At 39.0% G+C, this 22,489-nt stretch overlaps 1 protein-coding gene across 1 annotated transcript; it reads right to left on the minus strand.

Moving 5' to 3' along the window:
• Window positions 1–1,572: 1,572 nt before the first annotated feature.
• Window positions 1,573–21,505, minus strand: LOC136155265 (exocyst complex component 1-like). Its single transcript, XM_065917098.1, has 8 exons — window positions 21,451–21,505; window positions 17,997–18,184; window positions 15,965–16,192; window positions 15,623–15,755; window positions 14,916–15,040; window positions 14,074–14,127; window positions 10,047–10,196; window positions 1,573–3,552 (listed from the first exon to the last, which is right to left on the minus strand). The coding sequence occupies exons 1-8, from the start codon at window positions 21,503–21,505 to the stop codon at window positions 3,529–3,531; spliced, it is 957 nt and encodes a 318-aa protein (XP_065773170.1). The 3' UTR covers window positions 1,573–3,528.
• Window positions 21,506–22,489: the final 984 nt, after the last annotated feature.

The following is a 22,489-nucleotide window of genomic DNA, read 5'->3' on the forward strand; positions in this document are numbered from 1 at the left end:
TCCTTAAACAATTTCTGCTAGAGTACAAGCACCAAGAGGGTAGGGTCTTTGCTCATTGCTGCATTCTCAGTATCGAGCAGCGATTATCATGTAATAGGTAATTAATAAACATTTACTGAATGAATCATCCACTCAGGACTGAATGTAGTCTTGTGTTCAAGACTCCCTTTGGAGTCAACAAGATTTCTTAATTTCAGTGGACAAACACTGGAAAAAATGTGCTTGGCATATCATTTTTTAAGTTTTGGATTACTAAAGATAAGGAAGTTATTATGTAAATGGACTCAAATAATACTTGTGTGTCTTATCTTAGTAGTAAAAAGAAAAAAAATGGGCAATTTAAAAAATTATTACTAGATATCCTTTGCCTGTCTTTTCATTCAGTACATCTGAGGAATACAGAAGAAAAACAAAACACCAAAGTATCAATCTCGGGAGGACAATCCCACACCTCTGAGAGTATCAGGGTAACCTTCTGACCTTAGAAAGGCAAAGGTTTTATAAAAACCTTACCACAAAGAAAAAGTGCTTTACTGGCATTTTAACGTTATTTTAAATTATCTAAACTAAGTAGATGTTAAAGACTTGAGTAAAGAATGGTTCAAAAAGAGAGAATTCCCCTGAATCTCTATGACTATACACAATTTCCTTTTGTAAAATACATTCAATCTGACTTTCTATTCTTTTTTTTTTTTTAACCGCCCGCCGCTGACTTTCTATTTTTATTAGTATCTCGGATGCAGCATTTTCAGAGCAAGGAAAAGACAAAACAAATTTAAAATTTTATTCATAATTCCTTAATTTTGAGCCATTGAAAATTTACCTTCCCCAAATTTTAGGTTTCTCTTTTAACTGTAATTACTATTAAGAACTGATTTAAACATAATTCGAATCCTTGAAAAGGTATCTTTAAAAAGTTTACATTCTATCTATTTAGAACTTCTGAAGTCATTTGTATTTAACTTGAAATTTATTTTTAAATGTTGACCAACAAGCTACATTTTCAAAGATGAACAAAATAGTTTTTATCCTCTGAATTCTGTTTATTATTTAGTTTTTCCTTTCTTGTAACTGATAACATCAAAGTAATAGAAACTATAATTTTTTGGTTACTCTCCTATTTCTTACTACTTAATGGATACATACGAGAGATGTAATCTTAACCCTGTTTTAAAAGTATCTTCTAAACTTGTCTTAGGTTAATTAAAAATTTTTTAACAAGATAATTTAAGAACTTCAAAAAATAAGAAAAAAAAATTAAGGTTTTAGGTTAATGCAATGATACCATTAAGATAGTATTGTATTTGATTTAAATTATATTCCAATTATGTCATTTATCTCAATGAGAATCTTAAGCTTGATAAATTAATATTATGACAGGGGCATTAATAACCTCCCAAGGAGGTAGTTTTAGAAAGATTTCCCTTTTACTGCAGTAGCAAGTGATGACAAATATACTAAATGAAAACATTAAACATGTAACTGTATTAATATGTTGTTTACTAAAAAGAAAAACTGATTTTGTTATAGCCACGCTTTCCGGGAAACAGACTCACTCAGAAGGACAATGCAGATAGTGGAGTGCAGTTTATTACACCGGCGGGCCCAAGGCAGAGTCTCCTCTTAGCCAAGGACCCCGTCCAGCATTTGTGAAAATCTTTTATACCCCATGTGTACGTGTCCAAATCCACCACCTACCCCATGTGTACGTGTCCAAACCCCACCACCTACCCCATGTGTACGTGTCCAAACCCACCACCTCAATTCCGTTGAGACTTACATAAACAAAGGTAGGGTAAATACAACTACAATAACCCCATCATTCAAGTGTTGTGTGTTCAAACAGTCAATAGTCAATAAGCCCGGAGTTACATTCCAACCAGTTAATAATCGATAAGCCTGTGATTACATCCTGATAGATACAGGAAAAGTTTATGACCTGTCCGGAGACAGGGGTGATTACGGTATGCTTCCTCTTAGGCAATGAGCAACCTGGATGTGATCTTCAAGATTCCCCTGTCTGGAGGGGGTCTTATCCTTCCATTGTCGTTCCCACAGGCACTAAGCAGAGAGTTCAGAGTCCACTGGAGAGGCAGCCGAGCACGATCAGCACGGACAGGCCTGAGATGGAGTCCAGGCCCTATGAATTCCTTCTTCAATTTAACATATCCATGGTGAAACATTAACAAGGATATAAACACACCGTTTAAGAACAAGTAACCTTTAGGATGAGTTAGCATTTCTGTTTCCAAAAGCCTATTGTCCCAATATTTTTATCAGTATCTTTACCAAAGTGTAATACACAGATTCAAACCATTTAAAAAATCGGAACTAGTATCACCAATATATTAGTGTTGTATTAAAAACAAAAACAAACCACAAACCAGTGAATCACAAAATAATTACCCACTACTAAAGATAGTCTTCTTTGTCCTAAAGAAAAGAATGGAAAGACGAGCTATCAATTTCAATCAGGGCACAGGCTCCTTTCAACAAGCAAATGCTACACTCATGGTTCTAAAGGGGAGCTATGCAGACACAGAGGACACACTGTAGCCATTTAAGGCCAGGTTCTGACTCCGACAGGCACAGAACTCCATCCAGAAAGCCCAGAGATGGGTACATGCAAGAGCAGAACGTGGCCTCGGCAAATCATTTCCTTGCAACTTGATACTTTCACTGGTTATCCTTTTAAATCAAGTTTTTTGTTTATTTAACATATTTAGAAGCAACAAAAACCCCTCTTGTTTCAAAAATAACTCTTTGGAAAAATAAAGTATAATTACAGGAGAAATTTTGGTGACATTTTTACAGCCCCTTCACAGGGGAGAAAACACTTAGCAACTTTCTTTTTGATTCAAAATAGCCAGTGACAAGTAAGAAGCCAGGCATCACTTCACTTCCCTGTGGAGTGCAATGACTTAAGAGATCACAGACTTGCCTCCAACTGGTACAAAAGGTCTTTTAGGAAATCAGAAACTGAACTTCCAACATCTGTCTCTTAATCTAGTACTTTCTCTCCAGACTGCACTTCATTCTCTGGCCAACTGCTGCTGCTGTGACTATACACAGCTGTCCCTGGTATCTGTGCAGGGTTGGTTCCAGCACCAGTGGTGGACACCAAAATCCATGGATGCTCAAGTCCCATGGTTGGTCCTCCGTATTCACGGGTTCCGCGTCTGCGCTGTACTTTTATTAGACACGGCATGTATATACAATTGCTGTCAAGTTCACATACTGCAGAATTTTAATTAGTAAAAATAAGGCTTTAGAGACATACTTGTTCCATGAAAAACCTATAAATCAAACCAATGCATTAGATTTATTCTTTTACTAATTCTATTGTATCTCCTTCCACCTTGCCTAAAAAGTCTTAAAATTATGTGTCACAGATAAATAATTTTTAGTAGAAGAGAAAACAAGGGGACTGAGGTGCCTAAGCTTACCAAGCTTCTTGCTTTCTTTAGTTGTGCCAGTCATCTTGATCTTTGCAACTTCAAAGACATCTTTAATTTCTCTCTCACAGAGTCATGACAAACAATCCATGCAATTCTTAAAAGTGAAAACAACACATACTCATTAATAAAACAAGTATAACAATTTCCATTTCTCAATCCCCCCATATCCTTTGTGCTTGTTTTCAATTTTGTGGTCTGAAAATATTTGATGCATTTCATAGGACACAAGAAGGCTATTTTCCATCTTTTAAAAAAACTGAACTGGCATCATAATATTAACAGTTTGTAAAAATATGAAGTTGAATAATCACACTCACATTTTCACTTTTATACTTTCAGTTCAGTTCAGTTGCTCAGTCAAGTACGACTCTTTGCAACCCCATGGACTGCAGCATGCCAGGCCTCCCTGTCCATCACCAACTCCCGAAGCCTGCTCAAACTCATGTCCATTGAGTCGGTGATGCCATCCAGCCGTCTCATCTTCTGTTGTCCCCTTCTCCTCCAGTCTTCAATCTTTCCCAGCATCAGGGTCTTTTCAAATGAGTCACTTCTACGCATCAGGTGGCCAAAGTATTGGAGTTTCAGCTTCAATATCAGTTGTTTCAATGAATATTCAGGACTGATTTCCTTTAGGATTGACTGGTTGTATCTCCTTGCTGTACGAGGGACTCTCAAGAATCCTCTCCAACACCACAGTTCAAAAGCATCAATTCTTCGGTGCTCAGCTTTCTTTACAGTCCAACTCTCACACCCATACATAACTACTGGAAAAGTCATAGCCTTGACTAAATGGACCTTTGTTGGCAAAGTAATGTCTCAGTTTTTTAATATGCTGTCTAGGTTGGTCATAGCTTTTCTCCCAAGGAGCAAGCCTCTTTTAATTTCATGGCTGTAATCACCACCTGCAGTGATTTTGGAGCCCCCCAAAATAAAGTCTCTCACTGCTTCCATTGTCTCCCCATTTATTTGCCATGAAGTGATGGGACCAGATGCCATGATCTTAGTTTTCTGAATGTTGAGTTTTAAGCCAACTTTTTCACTCTCCTCTTTCACTTTCATCAAGAGGCTCTTTAGTTCTTCACTTTCTGCCATAAGGCTGGTGTCATCTGCTTATCTGAGGATTTTGATATTTCTCCTGGCAATCCTGATTCCAGTTTGTGCTTCACGAAGCCCAGCATTTCAAACGATGTACTCTGCATATAAGTTAAATAAGCAGGGTGACAGTATACAACCTTGATATACTCCTTTCCTGATTTGGAACCAGTCTGTTGTTCCATGTTCAGTTCTAACCGTTGCTATCTGACCTGCATACGGATTTCTTGAGAGGCAAATAACGTGGTCTGCTACTCCTATCTTTTGAAGAATTTTTCACAGTTTGGTAATCCACACAGTCAAAGGCTTTGGCGTAGTCAGTAAAGCAGCAGTAGATGTTTTTCTGGAACTCTCTTGCTTTTTCAATGATCCGATGGTAATTTACACATTACCTTTCATGTATTTTAAACATAGCTGCATTCATACGATACTGGGTGTTTGGGGCAGCACAATCACGCTTTTCCAGGTCATATGCTAATGACTGCACAGTATTATGCTCTGCTGATGTTCAGTTTAGTAAACCAACCTCCTAACACAGACTACATAATTGGTTTTGATGTTTTGCTGTGATAGACAATGTTACAACAAGCTTTTCATCTCTAATGAACTGCTTTCTTGGAATAATTTCCTAAGGGTAAAATTACAGTGCTAAAGAATAAGGGAATCTTTTAACTCTTCTTCCATAATGCCATGCTGTTTCAAAAATTATTATACCAACAGACAGGATCAATGACACTGAAGCAGGACACTGAGTTTTACCATACCTTGCCAGCATGGGGTAGTAAATTAGCCCCAAATAGGTTACTCTCATAAGAATTTAATTACCACATCTTACAGTTTTCATAATCAAATGATTTCTTTTTAAAAAACAAAATTTATTCTAGTTCAAATGAAAACATCTATTATTTAACATGCAAACTCATTCCCTCATCATCTATGCTTATTATCATACAAAAATATTTTATACCCTGATGAAAGAGTCAACAGCGGGAGGCCATGTATTTTTCCAAATCCTATGTTAAATGCCTTATGTAGAGTTTCACTAAATTTAAATAAATCCACAGCAGAAAAACTCCTATGCCTAGTTATTCTTTTAAATTTATCATGAAATCTACACTTCAATTTCAAACACATCCAGTTTTAGAACAGTTTACTTTGCTTTAAACATCAGATGTAACTTTCAAAGGTATATCACTTAAATTATTTGTATACTGACTCATAGTTCATTATTGATTTTTTTAAGTTATTTTATAAGTATATAAAAATATATTAGATATATTTATATATATTTAGATATTTTATTGATAGATATGTCCTTATAAAAAATTTTTGGATGAAACATAATATAGAGCCTTCTTTTTTCCAATTTGCATGCCACATACATTTCCCACAGATTCTCCGTAAGGAAAGTTAAATAGGAAATTTTTTCCTGTGATCTTTGTGTGTAACTTTAAAAGCAAATCTAAAGCTAAAAAGACACTAAAATTATTCCTATTTCATTCAGCTATTTCACTTTTCAGCATCTCATTCGTTGAATTTTAAATTATCACAAAAACACTGATCACTGGAAATCAATGTAAATGGCTGACCAACTTATAATTCATAAAATCTTCATTAGATTTCTACTCAACTCACTCAATATAACAGACTGCATTCCAATACCCAAACTAAGTGCACACTACTACCCAAGCAATTTAAACAGTCGCTATTTTTAAAACAGTGATTTGAGCAGACTACTGAAAATCACCTTCTTTTTCAATACAATTGAAATGACTGAACACCTTCCCCCAGGTTCTCAACAGAACCCACAGGTGGGGAAGCCCACAGACAGGCGTGACTCCCAGCTCATTCACTTACTGAATTCAGAGAGAAGCTTCTCACTGGGAGTATTTATTTCTCTTAGCATCCTGTATACAGCACCTAACTTAAAATCCAACTATCTTGAGCTTAAATACTGTTATCTCAGGCAGTATTTCCAACTTTTTCTTGTGCTCACTTTAGAGTCTTACAGATAACACCATGTTTTATTTTCTATATTTACAAATATAGGACTGAGGCTGAGACAATGTGTCGGCCTCAAGGGGCTATTGGGAGAGGAAAGATTGTTCCTACCTAAACAAGGATAAACCATCTCCCTGCTCAACTGCTCTACATGCTCTACTGCCCCAGCTAGGCAGAAGGGATTCTGGGCAGCCGAGCTTATTACATGCCCAACGCACCTCTATTTTCCTTAGGCTCTAAATTACATACACCCCAAATCAGGGGTTTGCTTAGATTCAGCCGTAAGTAGAGTTGGGGCAGGGCCTAGTTATTCTTTTCCCTAAAGAAATGAAGACAAGCTTTTCCTGGTCCTGCCAAAAAGTGTGAGCTGGGTACAAATAACCAAGTACAAAGGTGAGTGCTACGTCACTTCAATCAGGTTCAACTCTTTGCAGCCCTATGGACTAGAGCTCACCAGGCTCCTCTGTCCATGGAATTCTCCAGGCAAGAATACTGGAGTGGGTTGCCATTTCCTTCTCCAGGGGACCTTCCTGAGCCAGACACTGAAGCTGAATCTCCTATGTCTCCTGCATTGGCAGGCGGGTTCTTTACCACTAGCACACACTACATGGAAAGGATCAAGTACAAATAGCATCTGGATTTAATTATTATTTCTTACCAAAGAAACACTGATTTGTCAGGTTCCTTTTTTCATTCCTTTCCTTCCATTTCCTTTCATTCCTTTCTTTGTCATATTAATAAGATTCCTATTTTTGAAAACACTTGAGCAACCAAATTAGATTATCAGGCATAAAACTGCATGGTCTGTCACAAGTTCAAACACAAGACAAAGCAAGATTCTTTGGAAATAAGATAATTTCATTTAAAAAAGCACATCAATACTGTCAATTGAAAATATACCATGAGCAGAGAATGATTCCATACTTCAGCACTAGACTGGCTACTGGCTTGCTTCTTCACTTTAAATTACATTCATGAAGCTACGTATATATAAAGATACGGCAATAATACTCACTGAGAACACAATCAGGCAAAAAGCTTATTGATTATTTTACTCATTTGAATATTCACTAGGGGACAAAGCACTTGTTGGCACAAAACTCTTAAGATGTAACAATATTTAATCATTCAAAATACAGTATTAATCCTCTTAAAACTTCAGAAGGCAAAGATTCCAGTCATGCAAATATTCTTCTGTAAACTATCTCCAAATCAGAATTCTGCTGACTCAAAACTAATCAGAATACAACACAACAGTAGAGTCCTGAGCCCAAGGGTTCCTGCTACAATGGCCGTTTACTAAATGAGAGCATGTCATTCTGCTACTCAAAGCCCATCAACACCCCTCCCTCATCTCTCTGCAAGTAAAAACCAAATTCCAACACCGGTGCCCAGTCCCTTCCAGATCTGCCCTGCCCCGCCCCCCGCCCCCCACCGCACCTCTCACGCCCGCCCTCCCATCCTGAACCTGACTCGCCGTGCTCCCACCACCACGGCCTGGTTGCTCCTCCAGTGCTCCAGGTTGCTCTTGCCTTGGGGCACTTGTGCTGTGCTGGGAAAGCTTTCCTCGGAAATTCCCACTGCGCACCCCTGCTTATCTTTAAAATTTGTGCTCAAATGTTGCCTTCTCGGACCACCCTTTTTGAAACCGCAACCTTTCTGATGTCCTAGCATTCCCTGCTTTATTTTCTCTAGAGCTCTCAGCAGTACCTTCCAGCAGACTATGAAGTTGACTTTTATGTTGGTCCTTCTCCACTGGAATATGTACTCTGAACAGGCAAGTGTTCGCCTGTCTCCTTCAGCGCCGTTCTCTTTCGTGCATACAACAGTGTCAGCACACAGCAGATGCTCAGCGCGTTTGCTAAGGGAACGTGTGAATGGCTCTTTCTTGTCCAGCTGTGGCCATCCGTGTGTGTGTGTGCTCAGCCACTCAGTCGTGTCCCACTCTGCGACCCCACGGACTGTGGCCACCAGGCTCCTCTCTCCACGGGATTCTCCAGGCAATGGTACTGCAGTCGGTTGCCATTTCCTTCTCCAGGGGATCTTTCCAACCCAGGGATCAAGCCTGCATTTTCTACATTGACAGGTGGATTTTTTTTTTATCATTGCGCCACCTGGGAAGCCCAAGTGGTATTTATCACTGTTTTAATCTCTGCGTCTCACAAGTCTGGCACCATCCTGTCCCTTGTTTTGGGATTCTCTCTTGTGACTTATAATCTCTATTCCTACTATCATCTTCTTCGTCCAAGATTTCATTTCAGTTCATTATTGTATTAGGTTCTTAGTTTCCCCTATCAAGTCTCTTCCTGTGTCTGAAGAATGCTGCTAGGACTCACGACTCAGATTTTTCAACCTAACTTCTCACTCTTCTAGAATATGGAATTTCAGCTTCAGTCAGGCTGGTCTTCTTAAAGTCCCGGGAAAAGAGTCAAGTCCAATGTTTTCTATGAAGTTTTCTCCTGTGGCTACAGGTCATGAATTTCCTTTCTCTAACATGCTATACATTTAAACTCATATCCAGTTCAGCACTTAACTCTGGCCGGCTGCTAAGGATAGTTGCTCTTCCCGGGCAGACCTGACGCTCTCTGGAAGTAGGAGCATGTGTGGGAGCCACTTCTTATTCTTACATATGGATTAGTGAGTACAAAAGAGGCACACAGTGAAAATCTGGTGAGTGACAAAGAAATGTACCATAATATGATAATCCAATTTTTCCAGCTAGTGTGTCCCACAATCAGGAACAGAAATACCCATGTTCCTCTGTGCCTGGAACAATGGAATGTCTGCTTAATAAAGAGGCACACTGCATGTGCTTAAAAGAACAGATTACAGGTTCTTATAAAGCAAATGCCTCATTGAAAATATAACTTCATACTCTCTAGTTTTTATATTGCACATAAAGCAACTCAGGAAATAATTATTTAACTAACTAAACTAAATGATGCTTCAAGCTACAGTATGGCCTAATACTATATTGAAGTTCAAAATTTAGCTATTCTCCATCTAAGTACATAAAATAAATGTTCTCCAGAATTTTAGACTCTGTGGGAGAAGGCGAGGGTGGGATGTTCAGAGAGAAGAGCATTGAAACAAGTATACTATCAAGGGTGAAAGAGATCACCAGCCCAGGCTGGATGCATGAGACGGGTGCTCAGGGCTGGTGCACTGGGAAGACCCAGAGGGATGGGATGGAGAGGGAGACGGGAGGGGGGATCAGGATGGGGAACACATGTAAATCCATGGCTGATTCATGTCAGTGTACGGCAAAAACCACTACAATATTGTAAAGTAATTAGCCTCCAACGAATAAAAATAAATGAAAAAGAAAAAAAATGTTCTCCATAGCTAATGAGCACTAAGAAATTCAACTACTTGCTGCTTTTTTAAGAACATACAACAGTGCTTCAAATGTCACTTGCGGAACTGAACACACGACCTCTCGATTCTAAAAGATAATGCTCTATACTCAGTGAGTAACTGACGTCAAATCCATACCTTTGTTAGTCCCTCATATTTTCGATAATCCGTACTCTCTAGCCACTCCATCAGCTTGGCATATCGGAGTAAGTCTCTATGAAATGCATGATGATTAGGTAAAGTCAGTTCAATAGAGCGCTGAGCAAGAGTTGAACTCTGATCATGACCCTAGAGTGAATAAATAAGGACATAACTATCACTGACAGTATAAAGAAACATTGTTGTAACTAAATATCCTTAATAATGATCAAGCATGGCCAAGCAAAAACAACAGAACATAGAAATATAAGAACTGAGTACTTACTTGTCTTTTTTTAATCATCCTGTGTATACAAACTGAACACCACCACCATAAAATAGTCATAAACACACAAGAATGACTCTCTGATAAATCGACTCATTTTATCTTTTAGAGTAGTTGAGAATGAATAGTTTAATCAACTTTACCTCTCCCATAACATTTTACAATTGACTAAGCAAATAAATATCATGATATAAACTGTTACTAAGAAACACACACACCGAACAGGGGAAGTCATTCAAAACAAATTGTCTCCATCTATGATATCTCCATTAGAGTCTACGATATTTAAACAGCAGGTGAAAATGCACAGGACACAGAATGTCAGAACTAGGAAGGACTGCAGATGACTGCTTCCTGGGCTTTCCAGGGCAGCGCTCAGTGCTCAGTTGCTGGATCATATCCTATTCTTGGCCAACCCAATAGATTGTCTGTAGCCTGCCGGGCTCCTCTGTCCATGGGAGTTCCCAGCAAGAGTACTGGTGTAGGTTGCCATTTCCTCCTCCAGGGGATCTTCCCCACCCAGGGACTGAACCTATGTCTTCTGCACTGCAGGCGGATTCTTTACCACTGAGCCACCTGGGAAGCCCTTTCCAGGATAACCCCTAATAATAATGTAATTTTAATTTTTCCATTAATTTTCTACAGAAGCAACTATATAATTTTGTTTTTAATCCTTGACATGACTTATATAAATGAGCACGTTTTCAATCAGCCTGAGGCAGACGATGCATCCTGACTTTTGTTCTAGAGTATATGGATCCAGTAGATCAGCTGACCCAACGGAACAAACTGAAATTCAAAGGGCTAAGTGATCCACACAGGCCACACAGGCGGAAGGCTAGAATCTGAACCTCAGCCATGTGAGTCTCACTTCTGTTTTCTTTTAAAAACATGCCAAACAAAACCATTCTAACCAGACTCAAAAACTGCTGAAGGTCATTACAAACATTACATTTCAGAAATGTTTACCACATCAGAAGGATGACTGAGATTCCACTGACTCACAGATATTAGATACTGTACACAGAGAGAGATTAGTTTTAAGTCTGCTAATGTCTCCAAATTGTGCCTTAATTAAGTTACACTAACTAAAAGGAAGGAGTATTTGACAAACTTGTTATTGCTGATAAATGTTTTCCAAATATTTTACCCTTATTAATAATAACATTAGATATATTTCCATTATCCTTCCTCATTAATTTTTTCAATAATTCAAGACTCAAAATCATGGTTTATGTTCTTCTATAGCTGTTTACTCAGGTCACTGCATGTTAAGTTGTACTATTTAATTTAATGTCAGGAAAACTCTTCAATTAAAAACCTTCATCTCTCCTGCAAAATGGAAGAACCAACATTTATAGAGAATTTTACGGTTTACAAAGCTCTTCTACATATATTACTATTCAAAACTTTCTACTGTAAGTAGCATTTCCAGATCATCATCATGTGAAAATTCACTGATATAAAAACATTATTACCTTCAGACTATTAGGATATATTAAATATTGTTAGTGTTAACAGAAAGATTTTAAGAGAAACTGGTTTCAAAATATATAGGAAGGAGAAAAAATACTTAAATTGCTTAATTCAATCAATAATATAGATAACTATCATATCTAGAATTCAATCGTGCTAAGAATTTTACTCTTTATATACTTTAAAAATTAAGACATTGTTTAAAGTTTCTTATTAGAGATAAATAAATTAGTAATGATGATTGAAAACCTTTTGAAAAGGACTGGCCATTCTAGATGCCTTTAAGAACACCATGATTCATGAGAAGAGGTCAAAATATCAACATTAACAGGAGTTTTGGAAGAAGCTGATTCCAACCCTCATGAATGACTTTGAGGGGTATGACTTCAGTACAGGAAGTAACTATAGATGTGGTAGAAAGCAGAACTAGAATTAGAAGTGGAGTCTAAAGATGTGACTGAACTGTTATAATCTCATTTAACAGATATTTAATGGATGAGAAGTTGCTTCTTACGGATGAACAAAGAAACTGGTCTCTTGAAAGAGAATCTACTCCTGATGAAGATGCTGTGAAGGCTACTGAAATGACAACAAAGGATTTAGACTATAATTAATACATAAACTAAGTTGATAAAACAAGTGGCAGGATTTGAGAAGACTGACTCCAATTTTGGAAGAAGTTCTACTGTGGGTAAAATGCTATCAAACAGCATTGCATGCCACAGAGAAATTGTCTGAGAAAGGAAAAGTTGATCATTACAGCAAACTTCACTCTTGTCTTATTTTTAAAAATTGACATAGCTACCCCAATCTTCAGCAATCACTGCCTTGGTCCTCCAGCACCTTCAACATTGAGGAAAGACCCTCCACCAGCAAAAAGATGATGACTCAGATGGTAGGCTCAGAGGGTGCTTAGCAATTTTTAGCAATGAAGTATTTTTAAAATAAATGTGTACATTCTTCTGTTAGACATAATGCTATTGCACACAATAGGCTACAATACTGTGTAAACATAGCTTTTTTATGCACTGGGAAACCAAAAAATTTGTGTGACTTGCTTTACTGACACATTCACTTCATTGTGGTGTCCCTAAGGTAGCCCCTATACACTGCTGTAGAGTTTTAAGTACATTACCTTTACCACATCCTCACAAGCATCTTGAGGGTAGCAGCCATTTCTTACTCTTACATATGGAGGACAGTGAGTCCTGTCATACAATGTAACACACAAATCAGACACACAATCAAAATTTGATGGTGAACAAAGACATGTAACCCAGTGCGGTAATCGAATCTTCCCCGTGTGTCCCACAACCAGGAACAGAAATCCCCTTGTTTCCCAACTCTTTGCTAGGTGACACGAAGTATTCAATTTAACACACAGAAAATCTCTTTTCTGCACTTGGGACACTGTCTTTCATCTTCTTCAGCACATTCCAGGTTGTTGCAACATTCTGGTTTTTAACATGCATTACTCACATGTAACAATGCATATTAGATTTTCAGAACTGGGATGCATTCATTTTAAACAAAGCCATTAGTTTATAAGGCAAGGAAGCAAAAATCACAAATAATAGCATGTTATAACAAACAATTAAGGGTGGAGAAAGGATTATCATTTACTGACTGGTATTTTCCATACCATTTACAAATGTGGACCATAGCCTGTCAACAGGATAATTTAAAAAAACTAGGGAATTGTGTAAAAATAGATATTATTGAAATAATAGTGTAAGAAAAATGTGCATTAGTATTTCCTATGTGATTCCTAGGTTTACTTTTTTCCTGAAGCTTTTCAAGTCAAGTGGAATGTTAAGAGAGTCTTCCCCTGGTTCCCCCTTGCGCGGTTAGTTAGCTGGTCTTCCTTTACTCCCATGGTACCACCATAACATACACCCTCCCTCAGTCTGTTTGTCGCCCTTCTCTAGATCGTGAGCAACTAGAGCAAAGAATCAGCCTCTCATCTATTCCAATGAAATGTCTGGAATGCATCTTTAATCACTTGGCAAATGACTTCCAAATAAAGGAGTGAGTGAGTGAATGAAAGAATGACAGAAAGAAAAGCAAGCAGAATGAGATTAAATGCCTTTGGATCTAAATAAACTTTCTGTTATGGGACATTAAAAAAACTGCCACAAATATGGTTAACAGGTAGCTCAAATCAGTAAATTATAACTATAAAGATTCTGCTGCTATTAAGCTTAGTAAACCTTACAGGGGAAAAAAAAGAATCGGAGAAGCTGGAGCCAAAGTTGATGTACTCACAGGCACGGAAAGAAAGTAGGACCTGTTATAGAGTTGAAGGAGGGCCTGAGTAAACTAATCAGAAATAAAATAGAGTAAATACAATTGTTTCAGAATACTACAAAGTGAAAACAAAATAAGAACCTGGAATATCAGTCAGCATTTCTTGATGAACAAAATTTCACTCAACTTTTTTTTGGCCCCAAATCCCTATTAAAGAGATCATAAATACACAAAATCTAATTTATGACACCTAATTTATTCAAGAAATATTAAGTCTAATTTATTATTTATTAAAAAAAGCACCTTCTAGTCAAATCCCTCTAAGGTATACTTAACAGCAACATTTATATCATTGCCACAACCTTAATTATAACACCCTTTCCACATAGAAATAGAGATAAAGGTTTTCTATAAGATTAAATCAACTAGAATTTACAATTGAGTTAGTCATTTTTCTCATATTTATAAGTATATGGAGCCAATGAAATACTGAAAACATGGAATCAAGTCCCTGTTCTCACTTGAAAATACTGAAAAATAAAACAGGCCAAACATTAAAAACGTAACAAGTTTGGACTTATTTTTAGAAACAAGATTGTCTAAATGGGGTATATGTAACATGCAAGCACAATTATTTAAAACTTAGGGAATTTTGGCTAAAAGGAACTGTCTTCATAGGAGACCACTGAGGCCCCCAAAACATCTATGAGCAAATACATACATATCTAAAAATATTAAAATCAAATAAATATAGAAAGGAACATATTGTGCTCCCAATTAAATACATTAAAATTTTTTTTCTGTGACCATTTCATTTCAAGCTACAGGAACATGCCAGTACTATAATAAGATAAAATTACCTGTCGAACAAAAACATTGTTGAGGTGACTGGCCAGTCTCCGGGCAAAATTCTCTCGCAAATCACTGAAACGCTGCTGCTGCTGCTGCTGCTGCTGCTGCTCAACTGCCAGAAGCACGTCATGGCCTGAAATCGTGACAGCTTATTCAACGGGTTAGAGAGCTCCCGGATGTCTAAGGAGTGCATTCATAACAGAAGCCGTATTTCAGTTCTGAAGAACTCAGCCTTTTGCTGGTTTATGCGTGTGTTTATAAAAGAAAGGTAAGGGGGAAAAACAGTGTAACTCAGCGATCCTCACGCTGCGGTCTTGCCTCAGCCTCACCTGGGAACGGTCAGAAACATGGATTCTAAGGCCTCAGAGCGGACCTACTGCTTCTGCGCTGGCCCCTAGCCGTGATCCCGATGCAAGCTCAAGTTTAGGAACCGCTGGTCTAGCAAAGCCTTACGACATCTACTTTGTGCTAGGTCCTGTGAACAGCGCTGAAGAAAAATGCTGGTGTTAACGCAGAGTCACTGATGGTCAATCAGAAGGTACTGAAATGAACAAGTTCTTCGTGCCAATATAAATTATGTTTGAGAGTAAGTGAAACTTGTTTCAATAGCTAATAATCTAACCCTAAACCACCTGCCTCATGGACTTCTTGTCAAAAGCTTTACACTAAGTCAGAAGCTTAGTCCCAGGTTCTTGGGCAGATTTTATGGTCATACCTGGTCGAAGAGCTACATTCACGCACTGCAGCAGGGCATCTGCAGCATTGGTGCAGGCCTCAATGCCCCTGGAAGAAGAAAGATCTCCTTCCTGAAGTGCCTTTATATGACCTTTGGCCAGGTCCATGTGGCTCTGGAAAGTAAATAAACACACCATTTGTCTGTGTACTCTTAGGAAGTTTACAGGTAAGATGCTACGCAATCCTATTACTGGGTGTTTGAAACTTCAGTATTTTTAAATCTTGCTCTCCTAAGGAAACTAGAAAATACTTGCAAATGGGCTTTAGAGATCAATAGTTTGTTTTTTTTTAATTGTTGTTAGTAGTTTATAACCATGCTTACCACAAGAAACTCTATCTCAGACAGGAGTTTTACGTTATTAGTGTTACTGAGATGAATGAGGTGGTTGCTTTCGGAGATCTGATCCATCTGTTCTTTTACACTTTGGAGCATTTCCTCATAACTGCTCAGTTTCAATTCAATCTGATCCACCTCCTTGAGAGCCTCATCCAGTAACTTCATTAGGATGTTGACTTGCTTTTCAGAGGCCATGATAGACTGGATGTTGGCCTACACAGTTAAAAAGAGAAGTAATACTTCATATTCTTCAAATGAAATATCCATAAATCTTTGACAGCAGCGTGACTCAGCAGCAGCGGCAACAAAGGCTGACACACACATCGACACGTCTACTTTAATTGGCTGCTTTGTGTTTACACTCCACTTTTTCACACAGTATTTCAGGGAAGCACACGTCCCCTTATGTGGAGGTTAGGGACCAGATCTCAATACCGCATATTTAGGGCATGCGCCATGATGTATCATCAGCAATGGTGGACTCTCATTAGTGCCGTTAGGTTATACCATCTCTGACGCTGCTTCCAGCTCTATCAACTATAGACATTTTCTATAATCTGCAACATTTATGTAAAATCCTAAACAAAAGCATAATAATCACCTATGCTAATACCTTAGTTAAGAGGGTAGCAGTAGCATGCCAGTCTTTAACAGATACATGGAACTAATTTATAACTGTAGCATGATTTGTACTAATAGGATGTGGAAGAGTCTATTGCCATAAGATAGCTCCTTCTACAATATTCTTTCTTTTCTCTTTCATTTGCAACTACTTTTTTTTTACCCCAGACAAAGTAGCAACAAACCACCGACCCCTTATTAATATTTTCTAAAGACTCTATTGATTCTCAATTCCCTGAAATATGGAAGCTTTCAAACCCAAAATTAAACTGCAAAGTAATATGATGACTTGAAACACAGATGCAACATTAACTAGAAAATACAAACCACAAAGCCACATTAAGAAGGCAGATAACATGATATGAGGAAAAAATTTGGATAAAGAAATAAAATAGTATCATTGTATGGGTGATGCTAAAATTTCACATGTTATTTTATATACTATTCATAATAACTCCCATGGAGATGCAGCCCAACTGTAAAGCAGCAGAGCTCTGACCCACTGAATCTTAAGCAGCAGAGCTGTGACTTGAACTGATCCAGGACAATTTTCACTTCAACATCTTGAAGTCTCTTCTAGGCTTTACTTCCAGAGAGTTCTACAAATTTGTAAGCTTGGGCTATTGGTGTAATCTCTGGACCTCAGTTCAACCTTACAACTTCTGTACCTTTCATGTATAAAATGCCAACACTCTTTTAAGTCTTAAAAACATTCCTTATTCTCAGAGTTTTTCTTAAATTCATACTTTGCCTAACAAAACGACACCCCCCTCACAAAACACTCTCATTTTAGATTTTTCTCGTAAGACAGGTGCTACTTGTAGCTTTTTACTTCCTAAAGATGTACATGTAGGTACAAGCTCAGATATGTGCATACAAATAAACAGCATCTATTCCACAGCAGTTCAGAGGAGTCGTCAAACATCCTTTTGCCCTGGCTCTCCTGTTTTCACTACACTATTTTGCTCTCTTTGGGTAAAGGATTCGCTTCTTTCAGCTCACTCTCTCTCCTTCTAACTTGTACCTATTTTTTTCCCCCCAAACCACAAAAATTATATTCTCTAGCCTTGAACTATTCTGAAGTGTTCCAGAGGCTGGGGGAATCAACCCCCAGGGTGGTTTCAGGTTGGCTACTTTCTACTTCCATCACTTCATATCAAGAACCTCCCCAAATCCAGAACCTCAGCCAACTGCCTTCACTGGCCTAATAGGAATGGTTCTGTCTCTGGACCAAGAACAGTGAAAGACAGAGGGAGGCAGCTGGTGATGCGCTTCTAGGGAAAGACAGCAACGATCCCACCGTCTAGGCTCAAAGGCAGCGGCAGCAGAATATGAACATCACCAGTCTCCTCAGCTTACCACACATCACTAGCCACACGTTACAAGAAAGGCTGACCCCATCTAACACCTGCAGCTCTCTGGACAACCTTTCTGCAAAGGCCTCGGCGCTAGAAATTGCATATTCACAGCCTTCCATCATTATCTCAATATCCCGCTCTTCTCTTGCATTTAACTCTTGGCATTCATCCACTGCCTCTTCCTCACCTCCTGTCACACTCTGATTTTCTCCACTTGGAACAGATTCTTAAAAGAGGGTAAAAATTAAAAATAAAGTAGTAAAAAACTAGGAAGGACAACAGCATTGTACTTACAGGTAAGGTCAGTTATAAGCACAGGTCACATTTAGAGGCTGAAAAATAGGAAAAAAAATGATTCAAAATATATGAAAAAAAAACTTATTTTTATGAAGAACCGCGTATGTTAACATGTCTATTATAACAAAAGCATGCAGTCTAATTTATTGACTTGTGTTAAAACAGGCCTTAGTCACACTTTCCCAAAACATAATTAAACTATAAAACAAATATAAAACCGGAAACGAAACACGTGTACAAGCCTAACCTTTTTTTTTTTTCTACCTGAGATAACTGTTGCTCTAATACAATAATGCTTATAATTCAGGACACATGAGGAACAATTTGCTTTCCTTTTTTTTCCAGGTAACACCTTCTTCTGTTATTTTTGTTCTTTCTATCTTTGTTATGTTTTGTGTTTTCCTCCAAATAACTTTCAATTGAAATTTTAAAAATGCATCTACAATTCATAATTTATTTTGGGCAATGAAATTATTAACTGAACTTTCCATTTCTCTCTGTAAAAATTTTTCACATGTGTTTATAAAATTTCTAAGGATCAGCTAATAGAAACTTTCTCAATATCTGTATAGTAAGAACAACATCATGGCTGTGTAAAACTACAAAAATTTCAGCTGTCTTCCTGCTTCAAAACAAAAGACCAGGAGGTCAGAACTGAGATGCTTTCTAGATAAATGTTTCAGTTCACTTTCTGGAAAGAACAGACTCAGCATATGGGATTTTACATAAATCTTGAGATCGAGAGATAAAATGAAAAAAATAATTTTACCCTTAAATAAACCTCGAAACAAAGTTACTGATTTTCAACAATTCACAGGACACGCTTTAAGACATAAATTCCAAGTGTTTTAGATATTCATTATTTTGTATGAAAATGAGAATCTACATTCAGCATGACTTGACATATGTTAACTTGTCCTTGAACAAAACACACCTAATTCAAAGTAACAAATGATTTACTCTTAAGAATGCTAATTAGCCAGCTTTAGATAACATGCCAGAAAAAAAAGAGGGGCTAAAACTTTCGGCACAGGCAATTACAGACTGCAGTACACAAACGCAAGTCCCCTAGAGCGGCGTCTCCCAGCTCTCAGCCCTTTCCAAGTCACTCTGGAAATGTTAAAAGTGTTTTGTGTGCAGCTTTTTAGCCACTAGGGGGCAGGGGATGCCCAGTTCATTCTGCACAGCTCCTTACACAAGTAAACATTTAAAATAAACAAATATTTTAAATGATCATAATTGTTTCAGAAGGCATCTTCTCACATAAGCAAGGTCATAAATCACTGTCAAGTAAAACTGAAGTAGCACCAAATCAATAACAAGAAACATTTTTATGGACTTTGAAACTTTAGAAAGCATTTGTATGTTCATTATCTAATGTAATCCTCAAATAAATTCCATGAAATAGTTATTATTTTCCCATTAGAAATTACCACATACTATGTCCTTAGTGACTGCCCAAGAAAAGCTGAAATCTTGAGTGTTACACCTATTAATGCCAAGGTCCCCGCCCCACCCCATGGGAATGCTGGATGCTAAAACTGACAGGGATTTTCAGCTCAAGATGGCAGACTAGGACACATTTACTTTCTGTTCCTTCTGAAACCATACTTAAATAAAAGTGTAGAAATACCAAAATTAATAAGCCAGTAAAAGCCAAGAGGTTGTGGAAGTCATCAATTACAGAAAGATTTCAACATATTTCGAGAAGGCAAAAAATGAAACAGAGTGATGAATAAAATAACTAAGGAAAGACTGTCCTAAGGAGGGTCTGCACAAAGCCAGTTAGCTTTCGGTGAGTTCTGGTTATAGCAAAGGGCAAGGAAAGAAGAGGAGCTGAAAAACAAGGAAATTAAAGTTATTTTAGGGAAAAAAGTTACTTGTATGAGCTCCAGAGACCACTCAGCCTGCTGCCATATCAATCCATGGATTACAATGGATTGTTGGTAAGCAAGACAAGAAAATAAGGAAGAAACAAAAATGAAGAGATTGTTCCTTACTGAACTCTTCTCAAATGAGATCAAGGAATTATGGTTAAATGCCACAGCTGTAAATCATTTCTGCTCCTAGAGAGGTCAGATAGGGCTTATGATATTTCTCGCTTTTTTCAGACATAATTTAGGTCTGAGAAAAACCTTTTGTGTCCTCCAATCTCAAATCTTCTTGGGGATGGAAGTCCAAATTTACTCTGACATACTATAAAAAGAATCTCAAGAGCAGAGGGCAAACTAATTTATAATATATGAATTATGTCCAGTGTTATTTTAAATAGATTTTAAACTAAAATATATAAATAAAGTTTCACTGATCAATACAATTCTGGGTTCTGAAACCTCTACATGTCACATGCCTGCTGTGTAACACACAATGTCAGCCCAGGAGAAAGAAAACACTCCAATGAAGTAAGCCAAAGAAACAAGATTCAAACTCGATAAAGCCATGTTAGACTAGGAGTTTTCAGTCCTATCCTATTCTTTTGAAGCTTCTACCTTGTGAATAATAACATGTCTCCCTTGTCCTAGACACCCAAGAGTGTGACTTCTCTCCTGGGCATAAGAATCTTTAGAATTATATATGGTAGTAAAGAGTGGACCCAGCTGACATGCTCACAGTGACCAAACTGTACTGACTGACTGAAGCTGACACAGGGCTCCACTATGAACCTGCAATAAGTGATGTGTTTGCTTTCTCAACATGAATGAGCTGCCTTACTGAACACACTCCAGGAAGGCCACAGAAACAGGCTTCTAATCCATACAGAATAATGCACTGGTAAATTTCTTTCGGGAAAGCCCATGATTTATCTAGACTATCATCTTTACATATCTGGATCCTTCAAACTATACCAAAGGGAAAACCTCCGCTGGTGCTATGCTGACAACTGGTGGTCCTTAACCTGCCTCTTCTGAGATCAGAACCCAACGCAGCAGGTGATCAATTCATGAATTGAGCAAAAGAAAACCTACAGGGTAGGATATAGACTCATTATAGGTATGACACTTAGGGCTAAGTGCCATAAGGAGGACAAGAAAAGAACAGTAACACGTGAAGCATGTATGGCGGGGAGGCACCACAGCCCAGAGCAGGTTTGGGTCACATCCTGGCTAAGCCATTACCATCTGCACACCCTGAAGAACAGTCTAAGATTTAACTGTTGTACCAAATTTCTAAAAAGAAGTGAAGAAAGAGGCTTACCCGCCAGAAAAGGACGTGGTGGGGTGCAGCACCTGGCCAGGTGAGGGCTCTGCATTCCGGCTGGTGATGATGGCAGAGGAGCCGCGGCGGAGAAGCTGCTCCTGGCCTCGCAGAGAAGCTGGAGAGGTCCCCACAGGTGCTGGACCACCCCCGGGAGGGTGGGTGGCTCCTGCAGTCAGCTTTGCACAGGTCTCTGAGACCCAGGCAGGGAAGGGCCGGCAGATACACACGCAGGCACCAAGGGGGCTGCATGATGAGGAGCTAGATGGGATGAGCTCTGGAGAAGGAGGCCCCCACGGTCCTGAAGAGTCTCTGCACGGTGGCCCATCTGGTGCCAAACACCTGCCACCCACAGTGGGAGGTCTCAGCGGCTAGAGAGCCCGGGAGGGGTCGTGCACTGGGGCCCGCCCTTTGCCCCGGAATTTGCAGTTTCTCTGTGACACGTATACCATGGACGCGTCACAATTGCCAGGCTGAGTCCTCCTCCCTCCAGGGCGTGTTTGACCACGAGAGGAGTAAGAAGCTAGGGAGACGCTCTCGCAGTTTCACATTCTATTCTCGGGTTATTTGGCGCACAATACGGGCAATTTACTGTGTAAACTTCTTTCTGTGCTCCGCCGCCGGCGCCCGCTGGGCCGGCGCTCGCTGGTTTTGCGCCCTCGGGGTGCCACCACATCTGGCCGGGGTCACCCCGCCGCCCCAGCTCCTGCTTTACAACCTGGTCGCAGGCTGCTCAACCAGGATCCAGTGCCCTCATCGTCCGGGTTTTACAGCATGCCGAAAAGGTGGTACCCAATCCAGCAGGCTGGGTACTCCCGTGTGGGCGGGCTACCCCTGGCGAACTTGAGGGAGCGGCCGAAGCAGCAGCCCGTCCTGTCCACTCGTAATTCCATGATGTTCGGACCTTCGAGAACCGTCAGAATTCCTCCACCGGGGCGCAAAATTACTCTCCTGCGTTCACTCCCTGAGCTACCTGTTCAGGTAGCCAAGGCTGGGAAGCCGGTACCAACCAGTCTACCGCCCACTTCCTCGCGCAAAG

The sequence above is a fragment of the Muntiacus reevesi genome, unplaced genomic scaffold, assembly GCF_963930625.1.
Source record: "Muntiacus reevesi unplaced genomic scaffold, mMunRee1.1 SCAFFOLD_232, whole genome shotgun sequence".
NCBI lineage: Eukaryota > Metazoa > Chordata > Mammalia > Artiodactyla > Cervidae > Muntiacus > Muntiacus reevesi.

Excerpts from the sequence above, each read along its gene's own strand:
- LOC136155265 (XM_065917098.1), bottom strand. The coding sequence starts at position 21,505 with ATGCAGAGCCCTCACCTGGCCAGGTGCTGCACCCCACCACGTCCTTTT. Across the intron at positions 10,197-14,073 it reads CCTACTTTCTTTCCGTGCCT|GGTCATGATCAGAGTTCAAC; the intron begins GTGAGTACATCA and ends TATTCACTCTAG. Across the intron at positions 3,553-10,046 it reads AATATGAGGGACTAACAAAG|AATTGCATGGATTGTTTGTC; the intron begins GTATGGATTTGA and ends TTCACTTTTAAG.